This window comes from Cydia fagiglandana, chromosome 9 (assembly GCF_963556715.1).
Source record: "Cydia fagiglandana chromosome 9, ilCydFagi1.1, whole genome shotgun sequence".
NCBI lineage: Eukaryota > Metazoa > Arthropoda > Insecta > Lepidoptera > Tortricidae > Cydia > Cydia fagiglandana.
In genome coordinates this window covers 11239147-11254619 of record NC_085940.1, presented here as the reverse complement: position 1 = coordinate 11254619, position 15473 = coordinate 11239147, and the positions used below count along the sequence as shown (strand labels likewise).

At 37.7% G+C, this 15473-nt stretch overlaps 3 protein-coding genes across 3 annotated transcripts in view; 2 read left to right on the top strand and 1 right to left on the bottom strand.

The window, feature by feature from the left end:
* The window catches only part of LOC134667356 (UNC93-like protein MFSD11), a 29365-nt gene extending 26009 nt beyond the window's left edge, over positions 1–3356 (top strand). Inside the window, exon 8 of the mRNA XM_063524730.1 lies at positions 731–3356. Coding sequence (XP_063380800.1) covers positions 731–943 — 213 coding nt within the window. The 3' untranslated portion in view covers positions 944–3356. The remainder of the gene's footprint in view (positions 1–730) is intronic.
* Positions 3357–3916: 560 nt separating this feature from the next.
* LOC134667638 (transmembrane protein 70 homolog, mitochondrial) lies at positions 3917–5201 on the bottom strand. Its single transcript, XM_063525063.1, has 2 exons — positions 4645–5201; positions 3917–4154 (listed from the first exon to the last, which is right to left on the bottom strand). The coding sequence occupies exons 1-2, from the start codon at positions 5080–5082 to the stop codon at positions 3969–3971; spliced, it is 624 nt and encodes a 207-aa protein (XP_063381133.1). The 5' UTR covers positions 5083–5201; the 3' UTR covers positions 3917–3968.
* A 6133-nt stretch (positions 5202–11334) lies between these two features.
* The window catches only part of LOC134667385 (meteorin-like protein), a 44811-nt gene continuing 40672 nt past the window's right edge, over positions 11335–15473 (top strand). The window contains exon 1 of the mRNA XM_063524784.1: positions 11335–11784. Coding sequence (XP_063380854.1) covers positions 11690–11784 — 95 coding nt within the window. The 5' untranslated portion in view covers positions 11335–11689. The remainder of the gene's footprint in view (positions 11785–15473) is intronic.

The window sequence follows — 15473 nt, the reverse complement described above, 5'->3', positions numbered from 1 at the left end:
TCAGGTAAGTTGAGAGAAATAATACGAGATAATAATTTGCTTCTATCTTTGATCTATCTAGGGCAACGGTGACATGTGAAACTTTTTATAGGTAAATCACCTTCATTGCAATTAAACAACTTGTAGTTTTATGGTGGACTTTGGTGACGCGAACTTTGACGTACAGGCATATATTGTATTATGCAGCCGAACTACACGAGGCGCCCCCTTATACGCATTTCGTCGTGTTCGAATCACCCGCCACCGGTCGGCTAATCCAAGCGGGCTAGATATGCCTAACACTGACGGCCAAAGACGTCAACCGACGTGCGCGGTGACAGCCCAATATCAACCCTCGTGCATTCTGGTAAGGTTCACGACGACACACAAGATAGCTAGGCGTGTCGTTCAGAGAGCTACCTATTTGTGTGTGTTGACAAATCTTAAGGTGCGTCTACGCTAGGCGAGCCGAGCACGAGCCGAACACAATTCGTCTAATGTGGATCGACTTACAAGCCACGAACGACCACGCTGCGAGCGTTTCGTACGTGCTCGGCTGCGTTCCGCCAGTTGTCGGTTTTTTGACGAACACAATGGGATTTGCTTCGCGGTCGCAGAGCGCTCGTGGACGTGTTCGTTGTATGTCCACACTTGACGCCGCGAACGATGAAGCCGAGAACGGCTCCGCTCGTGCTCGGTTCGTCTAGCGTAGACCCACCTTTAAGTTGTAACCAATCTGTTCTCCCTCCAGTCGCTGGCCGCCGCGGCGTGCTTCTTCTACTCGTCGCGCGCTCCACTGTCGGTGCAGCTGGGCGTGCTGGCCGTGCTGGGCACGCTGGGCACGGCCGCCTTCTGCCGCGTGGAGGCGGCGGCGCGCGCGCGGCGCCGCGCCGACGCGCAGGACCTCGACGAGAAGACGCCCGCCACGCACGACCTCGCCGACAACGCCTTACATTACGATTGAACCATACACTAGGAATCCTCTAGACGGAGTTTAGAGCAATTATTTCATGAAACCGATGCTGCCAAAAATACGGGGGTGCGGCGGACGAGATGCGCGAGGTCCCGTGCCGTGATTGGTCCGTTCAAAGACACGGACGTCACACAAAGACACTTGCGACTCGAAAATGGAGTAAAACTACCGTATTTGTGGCAGGGGGGGGGGGGGTACTATGCTCAGTCTGGAGGATGTCTTGTCTGTGGATTGAACAGAGTAAACTCTAATCTCACGTATTCGGAGTAAACATTGTTACTGAACAGTTTTATTGGCAGCGTATAACGTATCTGTCTAAAGTGGGTGCCATTATAAGCAGGGCCGTCTTAAACTTTGCTGGGGCACATAAGAATTAGGCCCCCTTTTGGAAAGTAAAGAAAGCTAATTAAACTAACATTTTTCTACTATGATCATTATGGGTAATCAAATATACTGTTACTGTCTGTCCTTCGGGGCCCCCTGAGGATGGGGACCCGTGTGCCCTTATGATGACGACACTGAGGATAAACCTATAAATAAATAGGCATCATCACTTTACGTTGTACCGTCGAGCCTACATTAACGGTAGGTTGCACCAAACTGTTTGTATCGTTAAAGAGTTCGCTATATTTTTATGTATGGAAAGTTTCATAGTATCAGTCTGTCAAATGTGGTTGGTGCAACTGGCCCTAAATCGTATGTAATGTGATATTTATGACGAAAGTTTTGTTTGTGTCAATTTTGTAACGGTCGCCGATCTCTACTAGCTGATTGACGATGACATTAATATGTTCAGTTATAATTGTAGCATTAAAAGTATTTCAAATAAACATGTTAAATGTAAAATCGATCAGCTGAAGATGTTCATCTTAGCTAAAATGAAGCTGTCTCGATATTTTTATACAAATACGTACTATAAAGTCGAATAAAATGTGCTTGTAGGTACTGAAGGAAAATAAATCTATTATAAATTATTTAGTAGATACCTTATGTGTATGTTTTTATAGGCCAGGCTGCACTAGATTTATTCTTGGTGGATATAAAATATGAGTTTATAATATTGAAATTCAGATTGGTTCCAACAGTATAATAGTTTGCAGATATTATATAATTATGTTTTAATATTAGGTAGGTACATTTATTTTATAGTTTTCATATGAATAGTTTAAATATCGTTATTATTTGATATTTTACATGCCTCGCAGCATAAAAATTGCATTAGTTGCAATTGGAAGTGTATAGATAGGCCTTAGCCTTATAAATGACCGGCCTCGAAAGCCCCGAGTTTTAAAACGGAGATGCACATAATAATAAAATACTTATTATGTTATGAAAGTGAAGGAAGCGAAAGAGGTATGTCAGGATCGTAGCAAGTGGAAATCCGTGGTCTCTGCCTACCCCTCCGGGAAATAGGCGTGATTATATGTATGTATATATATGCTATGTATTATGCATTGATGATTCAAAGAATGTGTGTCCTTGCCTATCATGAATAGTTCCTGAACCTCTTATTAAACATCTTACCTTGTCGCACACGACTTCATAATATGTCAAGTTGTGCTTTATATAATGAAGTTGTGCTAGACAAACCATGGTATTATTATATATTATGTAGGTACACCAGCACGGGTATGATGGTCGTTCTTGTTTACGTGACAGCGTCATAAAACGGTATCCATCACTTTCTATCACGCGGTGTTAAAAAGTGACATTTATTTCACATGAAAAAAGCCATCCATAATACGCCGGCGGATCATAACCATATCATAAGATATTTGATTGTTTATAAAATTTCTATAGCCATATTAAGGATACCCAAAAATATAGGCTATGTGGTCTATGAGAATGAAACATAACAATTCCTATATTTAGTTCCATGTTTCATAGTAAAATGGTAAGAGAAGGTGCTGTCAGATTGTAAGAATGATATAATGATGTTGTAAATAGTAACATGTATTTTTGTAAATACCAGGAGGAATGGAATGTAAATAAATTTGCCACACATTTTTTCTTATGATATTAAAATGGCTGTGGTCTCAAATTAACTGCAAATTTCGAATAGCACATTCCTATTTTGAAAAGTATTTAAATTTTGTATTTTTCTTGTCATGCTAGGTGTGAGAGGAAAGCATATTAAACTTTGCCTTCAGCCCTTCAGTGGATGAATTTGTGAAGGGAAACATGCATTTCTGACATAAATAAAAGTATTGCTTTAAACATTCCATTGGTTTATACTAATATCTAACTAATAAAGAAAACCAAAATCAAAGTAAATTGGTAATGTCTAGTCAATTATTTTTTTCCGGGCACACTTTACTTGCTTTACTCAAACTTTATTAATAGAAAATAACTTAAGAATAGATATTATCATATAATTAAGACAATAAAATATATTAACAATTAATTTAGAACTTTTATTGACTAACTACTTATACCTCTATGTATAAAATAGCTTTCAAACCCTTTCTAGCGCCTAGCGCTAATCGACCTAATCAGCAGTCAATATTATTGTGTTCATTCTTATTACCCTTTTGACCGCCATAGAATTTCTCACCAAGCGTGCTCGTGTCGCCGGGTGCTACGAAGTTACACGAAGTTTTGTCTTATTTATCAGATCGCGGCGAAATGAGCCCGATTTTGTATGTCTTAAATATCATTCTACGGCAGTTAAAAGATTGCCACTTGTTCCTTTTAAATGTATGCAATAAGTGGTGCTAATTTCATGCAACTGCAGTTACATTTTTTTATAATTGCCGATGGGTAATTGGGTAGAAGTCAGGATAGTAACCTATGGTAGTATTTTGTGTATTGTCACTTTCTGCTAACCATATTCTACTTAATTCTTCAGACGTCTGAAGAAAATAATGCAAAGGACTAGCAAACATAAAGTTAGCTTTAACTAGTCCGCTTCGTAAATAGTTACCAACCTGACTGCTAAAGAATAAAGTAAAAGAAAACAATTGGTAACATAATATTATAATTAACAACTACATGACATACAACTACTAAACCTAATTTATTTACTGCTTTCTGAAGCTCCCATTTTGAAGTCCATGGGTTTGTCATAGCCCATCATTTTGGCGTAGTGGATTGGGTCACTAAAGTGCCTCGCCTCCACAAACAAGGGCTTCCCTTTGGCCACCAATGTTGTGAACATGCCAGGGATTTCGGGCACTACAACATCTTCTGCTTTGAATTCATGCTGGAATTAAATATAACTGATAAGAGAAAACCACTGATTTAGTCTGTAGTAGTACCAAGCTGATTTTTGAGATTGAAAGGTTCCAAACTTAATGTCATCAGTAACAATATTGTCTCGTGTTGTGTGCACAATATTTTAGCATATTCTATCCCTCTATTAGTTTATGAATAGGAATTTGTGAGATTTTTCTAATACAACATACAATCATTTACTAATCTACTAATACAGGGGTCTCCAAACCCCGGCCAAATCTGGCCCGAAACATGTTCCAATCCAGACCGCCAACACCCAAAGCAAGTGACCACTATCCAGCCTGCGGGAGCCAGGCTCCAGCATTCATTGAAAGTGGAACTGTTCTAACAGCAGCAATCGGACACCCTCCCCCAGCGCAAAAACCAACTGCCCTGCGCGAAAGTTTCTGAGGCGCAATAGGGCCCTCAGGTAAAAAAGTATGGAGACCCCTTAGCTAAAAGAAAAAAAGTAGACTTACCTGTTTTTCAGCAATAAAAAAGTTGTAAGTAATTGCTCTGTATGTTGCATTTGCACTATCATAGTCAATTTTTGTTACATATTTCTTAGTAATTTGATGTAGCAGTATTGGTGTGACAAACGTGAAGAACCCAACCACTGAACAAATAGCGACCAGGAGTGATGTGCTTCCTATGGTGGCTGCTTCGTTTATAATGATAGGCTGAGCTACCAAGCCTGCGGCGCTGGAGCTTAGAGAAAATACCTTCACAGCCTTGATTTGTGGCGTTAAAGGACCATAATAAATGCGATCTAATTCGCTGTCTCCTTTGGAATTGCTAGCAAATTGCCGTATTAGTTTAGTGTTCACTGTAAGACACTTTAGGTTAACTATTTCTTTGTGAAATGCTGCTAATGATCTGGTTTGTACAAATTTGCCTTGGAAACAAAGCCGAAACATGTTTGTTTCTTCCGTATTTTGAGCCTCTAAAATGCAAAATCAAGGCAAATAAATGTAGATAAAACCCATCAGTTAGGTTATTTTTCACGTTTTTACGTTTTTACGAGATTTGTCTGAAGATTATCTGTCAGCTGTCACAGTCATTGTCAATAATCGAGAACCGTTCTGAAATAATAAAAGTTGGTGCCTTGAGAAATATCAAAACTAATATATGGCTTGACAGACTATATAAGTACATATTATATTCTTTTTTTTTTTTTTTTTTCTCTTTATTTTTAGAGCTTGTCACCGAGGTGAACATGTCGCTCCATAAAAAACCACAAATTAATATATTCTTACAACTAACTTATTCTACATACTAAAGCCTTTCGTACAAGCTGCAATAGCGCCATGGCGGCGTCCGACAGAGGAGCAGCCAGGACGCTATTGCAGCCCCCAACATCAAACATATTATTATGGCTTGAAAAAGTCAGTTGTATCCGAGCAGCTTCATTCCGGGCACATTCCATTATAACATGGTACACGTCTTCTAATACATCACATTCATCACAATTAGGAGAAAGAACTTTCTTCATTAAATAACCGAATTTATTCAATGGGATATATTATATTCTTTGATAAGTACTATTCTTTGGACGGAAACAGGACACAGCGCGCCAGTTCGCTATTTTTTTTAATCTTTTAAGCCTTGTTCGGACTAGGCTAGTATTTTAGTCTAGTGGCGAGTAATTTAGTAGCTAAACTATTCGCTACTGCCTAAAAATCACTAATGAACTCGACTAAATCGACAGGTTCGGACTTGTTTAGCCGGCGGCCGAGTGAGCACGGACGCGTGGTGGGGGGTACTACTCGCTACTAAACTACTAAAAAAAATAGAATAAAATGGATTGACTCGACTAAATTACTTACTAATCCACTCGACTAATTTTTTGGTGTTCAGACACGTTTAGCTACTATACTTGGTCAAGCAGATCTTGTCAGTAGAAAAAGGCGGCAAATTTGAAAAATGTAGGCGCGAAGGGATAGCGTCTCATAGAAAATTTGAATTTCGCGCCTTTTTCTACTGACAAGATTTGCTTGACCATCTATAAATTACTTTTCCTCGCGTAAAAATTTCATTATCTGTCTCTCTATCACTCTTGCATATTCGAGCGATAGAGAGGTATATAGCGAAATTTAGGTTTTTGTTTTTCGCGGTGGGGCCTATATATGGTAGGAGTACCCGCCTAACTTACAAGTTACAACCATATAGAAAGTTAGATGACACTTCCGCGGTCCGTGCGATAACAACTCTTTTCCATTGCAAATTCCTCTTGTCAAGAGCCTTACTTTCTTTAAAGGTACTTACTTACGTAGTAAAACCAGAAAAGAGAAATCCCATTAAATCAGGTAACTCGCATTGTTTTTATTTTTTTTCAAAAAGCAACAAAGCAACATTTGCCTTCAAGGAAAAGCAGTAGGTCCTGGCGTTGTTTGATCGGCCTTATGTTTCCTCGCATAATTAAATTCAAGTATATGGTGTGTGGATATACATACTACGAAGTATGCATTTTTGTTCAAAAATCACTCAGTACCATTACAAAACCAGTTCGTAGTTTATAGCGTGGTTAGTTGGACAATTATCTTGTTCATAACAATAGCCGGTATCTGTGTCTAAAACCGTCGGCTCAGGGCAATCACAACGAGCAAATCCACATACAGTCCCGACGAGTCTCGGCTCAGGGTGATCACATGTCGGTTGGGCTAACCAGTATGTTTGTGAGCAGTTACTTCTGACTTCTACCATCCAATCGGGACAAGCGGCAACGCCTGTTGATTAAAAATAGTTATTGCAACTGCAGTCCTAAGAAATGCAAGACAAGTGTCTGCTGGGGGTTAGTTAACAAAGTTATTATGCAATAAAGTGTTATATATTTATTAAAGGGACTATTACAAATACAAAATGCCTAAATAATAATTTGATGTTATCATGTCTCATCAATACCACATACAATACATACATGCCTTTTAATGAGCGAAGGACATGCCACAAATATACGCATCATTTTCGCGCCAGCTTCGTCGGGAACTTTTACACTAACTACAACTTTAAAAAAAAATCTGTACTCATTATTTATGCGAACATGATGCCTATAAAAATGGTGTTACAAAAAGGGTCCTTATTTCATCTAAAAGTAATACTTTTTTGGAAAAATATTATAGGCGTAGATTGGATCGGATCCACAGTAATTGGATTCGTATTCGAATCTATACTCTTTCAGAACTGGACCAAGATTTGCATCTGGCTAACCCGGCCCGGGACCTGAACCTTGACTTTTAATTAGACCTTTTGAATTGTATTGGGGACTTCGTTCATGTCTAATGTTTTCCCCTCATGTGTTTTCACTGTTGAGGTGAGTACCAGTACCACATGAGACCAGAGTGTCTTGTATCTCGCACCTTCGAGTCTTTCGCTACGCGAAAAGTAAGACAAAAGGGATATTCTTACATTCATTGTTGTACCACAAGCAACTATATTCCAAGCCCCATTTATATCCTTTCTGCCTTGTGTCGGATTTGGAACACACCGTTAGAGCGAAGAAAACCACTAGAAACCACCTCGGCATCTTGTTCAGACTAAAGTTTATTAAACAAGAAAATCGGCTTTTATATCTACAAATATTAGTGATAGCTAATTGTCTTTTTTCTATGTTATGCATAAAACAATGGATAGCAGTGTAGGTATTGTTTTTTTTTTAAGAACAATGCAAATAAGTCATACAATCAAAACAGTCAATCACCTGGAATAGTAATTGTTGAAAGCAAAGTGAATACCTACCAATACCAATCGATTGCTTTATCTACTTTTGTTTATTGAATGCTTCTGCATATTCAACGTGATACCTACGTTTCAATTGCATTTGTCATCGGCAGCTCACTACATAATAAAATAAAATAAAAATAAATAAATAAATATTATAGGACATTCTTACACAGATTGATTAAGTCCCACAGTAAGCTCAAGAAGGCTTGTGTTGTGGGTACTCAGACAACGATATATATAATATACAAATACTTAAATACATAGAAAACACCCATGACTCAGGAACAAATATCTGTATCATCATACAAATAAATGCCCTTACTGGGATTCGAACCCAGGACCCATCGGCTTCGCAGGCAGGGTCACTACCCACTAGGCCAGACCGGTCGTCAAAAAAGTAATGAATTAATATTTTACACATAAACTTCTTCGTCTAAGGGTCAGTTGCACCAATCACATTTGACAGACTTGATCAACGTCAGCCAGCGCGCCCCGGCGCTTTACCATGAAACTTTCCATACATAAAAACTTAGCGAACTCTTTAACGATACGAACAGTTTGGTGCAACCGACCCTAAATAATTATATGTAACAGATCGGAAGGAACTAATTAATTTCAAGGCACTCGGGGCGAAAACATATCAAACATGTCCCAATTAACAAATATAAGTACCTAGTCGATTTATATGGCCACCAACATCGACATAGCTTTTGAAACAATTCATAAAGTCTCTCGAATTGTATAATTGCTGGGAGGTTTGAATTAGGTACCTACTGACGATGACTAGTTTGTTCAACCAAGCCCCAGTTATTCGATCCTTATTTGAGAAGAGATAAAGAGGCGAATCATAGGCCTAAACAAGCACAAGACAAGCGCTTGCGACAAAGCTATCGAGCCCAAACACACTATTGACTCAGTTTATCTTTGTGCAAACATTGTCAACGGCCAAGCATGTGACAACACAATACGAGCAAGAACACATATCGTACGTGAATATTAAATGGCATTCAATAGCTTTTGTTTAATAGAAGAAGAAGATGCATGAGTAAATTTTTTGGGTTCCGTACCTCAAACGGAAAAAAACGGAACCCTTAGACGATCACTTTGTTGTCCGTCCGTCCGACTGTCTGTCGAGAGACCCTTATCTCGGGATCGCGTGGAGGTATCGAGTTGAAATTAAAACCATATACTCAGGTCTAATAAAGTATCTTGAAACTGTGAAAAAAAAACTTCTACTTAAGTTAACGTAAAAAAAGATACGGCCGTTTATGCCGCAAAAAACGTATAGGTACATATATATTTAGACACTCTCAAGGGAATCAAAATTTATAGGGCACTTCCCGTTGACCTAGAACTATGAAATTTGGCAAGTAATATGGTATTTCACTACTAAAACCGGGAAAAATCGGAAAACTATAAACTTGTAAAAAAATAAAAATAGAATAAAAAATAACAAAAAATAAATGTGTACGGAACCCTTGGTGGGCTAGTCCGACTCGCACTTGCCCGTTTTTTTTTGCATTCATTAATTTTTATGGACCGCTTGCGCTCGCTGTTATTATGCACATTAGAAATGCGTTAGGCCCATAACCTGCAATTAACGACTTAGTTTAGTGAATGTCATCAGATATCAAATGAATTACGAAAATGATGATCTTCGTTTGGTTTACTGACTGTCCTAAGGTTGCTGACAGTTATAAAAGTTAGGTATGTTACACAAATGTTTAATAACGTTTTACAATAAAAGTGCTAATTACCAATATGTTAATAGGTATGTAGAACAACCCAACTTCTCTATAGCTTTTAACCTTTCCGTCAGTACAATATGTAATATGGTACCTATAACAGAGCTGCTTATCAGTGGCCTAATACAATTTGTCTATTTAATGATATGTATTACAAAATTTTGGTTACTTTATAGAGAAGCGGTCTTTAAAGTCAATCAAATTACCAAACATTAAATGGTCAAAACTAATACAACCTAAAAAAAGAAACATCTATTATGTGATAAAGTAAAAGGACGCCATCATTCATCCCTAATTATTGGAATTAGAGAAAATGAAAGCTTTACCCCAAAAGCTCATAAGCTTCGTAGTGAACCAATATCGGTCCTTAAAAAAAAGGGACGTGCCAAGTCATGGTGTTAAAAAAATAGCTGGGGTTTTCGCCCGGCCGCTGCCTAAGCTTAGAGTTCCGTGATGATTATTGTGATAAGTTCCAGCAGAAACTACGTTAACTCATATTTATAGACGGGTATATCGCGAATTTATTTTATTACCTTTAACCTTACCTTTGCCTATTTTTTATTACATTTGTTTTATTCAAAACGCCAAACACTTTATCATTTTCAGTACCTTCATGTACTTTTGAAATTACTCTGCGGTAGAGAGGCAAATATGCTGACGTCTCCCGATATTTGGATGTTGACGTAGGTCCTCTCTAAGCTGCGCTGCAACAATGACTACAACTAGGTAGGTAAGTACATAAGACGGGCGATGTTTGCATTGCACCCCTATCGCGGATCCCTAAAAATACACATTAGCACAAGAAAAAAAAATCAACTATCTGCAGTGTAGTAGGTGTAGGTACCTAATGTTATTCGGCGGTCGTTTGTTTCTTGCTCTCATTCACAATTTTGGTATAATATTAGATCTTCTTCTTCCTCGGTCCCTCATTGCTGAGGATCGCGGCCATGTATGCTACGTCTCCACAGTGATAATATTAGATACCTCAACTAATTTATATATACTACTCCTAATGTTAAATTGGCTCAAATCTGTGTTCATTACTTTTGTGCGCTATATTATATCATTTATAACAGATGAGATCCAGCACAATTTTTTGGCAAATACCTACGAGCACGTGTGTTTAGTATTTGGGTTTTGGGTGCGTGAATAATTATTTTCGTGTATTTCTACTATAACTTTTGTTTTGGGAGTTGTGGAATAACGGGCTAAAAAAACATTTGTTGTAAATTGTTCAAATTTTTAACTAAAAACAGGTAGTAATCTCCAAATGTGCTTAGAAATGTTAAAATAGTTTCTGTTTTCCCACCCCCGCATCTAAAACCATAATTGTGGACGTAGTAATAATACGCTCTGAAAACTTATTACTTACTAAAAGAAATGAAAACATTTGGCACACGGGAGAAAAAAAATCAGGCTGTCGCTATAATTCGATTAAGCAATTAAGTTATAAAACAACCATTATCTTCATACGCAATGTACATTCAATGCGGACGAAGGAAGTCAATTTATTTAATTACTTACTCGCCGACAAACAAATCGAGCTTGCGCAATCTTATCACCATTATCAAACACGTAAAAACACCCTTGCTAAAATAAAGTTATACAAAAGTTTTCCCGCCAACATTGAATATTGGAGTTCATATAAATAAATATAAACCGTAGCGACTATAAAATAAGGTTTCGAATTGATAATCCACAATTTTCTCTAGTTGGAAGGGGATAACAATATCGCTGCTACATTCTACACTGCTCTAACAATGACCACAAACACAGGTTTTGTAGCTATCTTTTTCGCTCTCAGTACGATAATCATTAAGGTCTCTTTCTCACTTCGCTGTTAAGCGCGGCTTGCTTCATTTCTTTTTTCTTTAGTATGGTAGTATTCGAGCGGGTGTACACTCGTCGCGCCGCTTCGCGCGTAAATCGAGTCTTGTTTATTTTGTGACGGTTTCTTTCGAACTTTTATGAACTATGGAATTAACCTAATGGATTATCTTCAAGTGATGTGACAATTGTTAGGTTAATTTCGAAGAGTGGTTTGATTTGTCTCCTCAAAATGGAATTGAGGTCCGTGTTTTGGACAGTTGTCTTGGGCGTGATTTTTGGTGCGGAGGCGGGGATGATGGGTGATCATTGCGACTGGAATGGCAGGTATGTTGGAAATGATATAACTATGACAATTATTCATAATTAAAGCTGACAACGTTTTATGACTCTTAAAAACTTTTTGTGACTAGGATTAATTGGATAAACGTTTACTTTGAATCAGCAATATCAGCATTGTAGTAAATACAATATTATATTATGTATTTTATAATGTATTGATCGGCTCTTAAAATCTTGGTCTTTTGAATAACAAATGTACATACGTAGATTATACAAAGATAGACAGTCAAATGTAAAAATATGGATGCACAAAGCATCTCAAAAATACCAAGGTATGTAGGTATATGTCCCATTGCTCTTATGTCTTAATATGTTAGCGAATTAGGGACTATGAGACATAATTTTTGAGTAGGTTGTCTACACCCATATTTTTTACAAAAACTGTACATAATGTGAATGACCACTTTACCTTGAAAGCGTAGTCAGAATTTCAGTATGAGATAGATGAACACGTCTTCTAGAAAATCACTTGAGGAATATTCTTTAATAGTTTGGATACCTAACTTACAAGGAACACCGAGATATGATCGCTTGACGGGCCCTGGAGAAGCAGAAAAAACATTCCAGGCAAACAAGTGACATGAGCAAGATTAATATTTTCATAAAGTATGGACAAATATACACAAATCTACCAAATAATGCCGGCTACACACGTAACTATATACCCGATTACGATAATCGACAACGATTTGTCATACACACGGTAGATTAAACTGCGCAAATCAGACTGCACAGATTAATCGCTACGATTTATAGTTAACGTGTGTAGCCGGGGTAAAAATGTCATGGTATTAATTTGGTATACTGTAAAGGTTTGCAACACTTACAGCCTTTACTAATCTGTCGCGATATTCAAATTTAGAATATGAGCCCGCTGTCAAATGAAACGCGGTGCGGAATCGGCATTCGGTTAGAGAGGCAGCCATCGAGTGTTGATATTTACTTAAATTGAGATCTTCTAAAAAATAATAGACTGAAGCATACATTTTCGAGTTTGCATGCCGTAAGTGTCCTCCCATATAGGCCGTCCCCTTTACATGGTGGAGCTGCGGGGATATCAATAAGCTACTTTTTTTACGTTGCCCCGTGCCTGCGTTGACCTCTGTGGGCAAACTAAAGAGACCCTGCAGAGCGTTAGTTTTACTATTTGTATTTATAATTCTTGTTAAAATAATAAATATACACTAAATAAGTATAGTAGGCAAATCTCAGAAACAAAACACTCAAACTTATATTACATTATCTCTCTCTAAAGCCCCCTCCAGACTATGCGCGTGAATCGCGGGCGAAGCCGCGAACGCGAGTGTGGAGTCTAGTTCGCTGATATGCGAAATCGACTCCAGACTCGCGTTCGCGGCTTCGCGCCGCGATTCGCGCACGAGTGTGGAGCGGGCTTAATAGGACATTATATAAAAAAACTCCTAAATATCACATATGTTTCACAAGAACCGTTCTAATTTGTTACAAGAATTCGTACTACCCCACAAATGTGTGTAGGAGGCACACCTGAGGGCAGAATTTAGCAAATGCCAAGCAATTTGTTAAAAATCTTCGCTAGCGCATAAATATTCCTTTAATATTGCGTGTCTGTTTTACATTAACATCAAATTGATGGTGTTTTGTGTTTTTGCCTTCCATATACGGCGATTTGGACTTAACAATACAATATGATAGGTATAAAGTCTAATTCATTGGTAGAAATATAGTTAGCTTTTTATTGAAATAGTTAACATAAATGAAGCACGCCATAGTCGCTATACCTACTCGTTTATACTCTGTATCTTTAGGTATTTCAATAAAAGTAAACAAAATCTACCCCCAGATGGCTCCTTAAGCCAGTTGAGGGTAGATGAAAACATTACATGATCAAATAATGTAGATTAAAGTCACGTCGTTCAGTGACTGATCCAGGCGGTTTCGTAATTGCTCGGTCAATCAATAAATGTTATAACTACCTGAAAGTTTACACATTGTTTGTTTACTTTTATTTAAATACCTAAAGATATAAACTAGTAGAATAAAATGTGCTTAGTATTCGTTAAGGGAAGAAAGCAAAAAATTCTCTTCCTACTGGAAAAAGTATTAAAGAGGAGGGAATATATATTATTTATTTATATTTTATTTTATAATTTTGGACACAATACATAATACATCTTAATGATTTTTATTTTATTTATTATTTAATAACCTTTTATTTATATATTATTTAATAACTTTCTGACTTTGACTAGGTACTATGCTTAGATAGGTATGCGGAAAATCTCAAAAGGTGATCTAAAAAATTAAAATACCTACATAATTCCTATTTAAAAAATAGTTAATACGCCGTGCTTTTTGCTAGAGGTAGGAAGGTTACAATAAAGCACCTAGACACCTACCTTTTTTAGTTAACAATGCACTCTTAAAATCCATCACGATTTTTAGTTCAAGTCAATATTCAACAAAGATCACGAACGTGACTTCACTTTTCCCATTCAAAAACATCAACAAGTCGTAACAATAAAACAATAAATAGCTGTAATTGTTGTATAGAGTATCCGGAAACGTTCTATAGGGTACGGAACAAAATCAACAAGTGAGGGTTTCCATTGGGGTGGCGTGGGAAACGTGGGAGGGTAGTGTTCTCGTCAGCCCTCGCTGTTTGACACGTGACCCTTCCGGCGAGGGACTTATGGGACACCCCTTGCCCATTAACTTTATTGATGCGATAAGCAGACGTAAAGGACACCTCACAAAAGTACCACTTTCGCGGCGAACAGGAAAGCTTTTGTCTTGCCATGCCTTTCAGCTCTTAGTTAGGTTGTACTAAAAACTTCATAATATTTTCATGTTGGTTAAGATCTTTAAGAGCTACTTCAAAAGCGGATGAAGTGATGTTCCATGTTCCATGTTCCTGAAAAAACACAATAATTTTATATTTAATGTGTTATTTAAAGTTTATAATAATGAATGGTACCTACTTAAATTTGAAGTGAAGTTTAGAGAAATGACACGCTGATAGTTTTGATTTTTGAATGTAAGTATACATACCTATATTTATTTATCTTTTCAATGTAACTAGTTATAAAGTTTATCTAACATTTCAACCCTATATGTAATGAAATGAAAATCTTTATTTCAGGCAACAATAATGCTCAATAGAGTTACTTGAAAGCCCGTAATGGCCCTCTTAATGACCTTAAGATGCTAATCACCGAGCACAAGAACAATGTACGAAGAAGACGTCTCAGTAAGCCGCAAAAAGGAAAATTGAGTGTCAATGGACCAGCATGGCCTGGTTCATGATTCCCTTTGCTTTCCGAGAGATTGCCTCCGATGGCTGTACAATCGTAAGGTTTCCGAATGCAATAAGGTTACAGTTCACGCGGATACGCTCACAGTGGTTCGCTTACGTCTGCGATGCTCGGGAAGTGATAGGAACAAAGCATTGAGGCATTCAAGTTCGAGTATTAATATTTATTAGGGAGGGCGGGACAACGAGGGGACCGTCTGTTTATTATAATATCCTCTCCGATTATAACGCGTTCGCACGATGTAGACTGATTGATACAGATTGCCTCGTGCTGAGGGCACAGTGAGTACAGGGGGCTGCTTATTTCATCAGAAATGTTGGAGAAACATGTTTAAACTTAATACATCGTGATCTCGATTAATCAGGAAAATATTAATGTTAT

What these genes read in the sequence shown, in the direction of transcription:
- LOC134667638 (XM_063525063.1), bottom strand. Translation starts at nt 5,082, where the DNA reads ATGTTTCGGCTTTGTTTCCAAGGCAAATTTGTACAAACCAGATCATTA. An exon ending in TTTTTATTGCTGAAAAACAG is followed by an intron (nt 4,155 to 4,644) that starts GTAAGTCTACTT and finishes ATTTAATTCCAG; the next exon opens with CATGAATTCAAAGCAGAAGA.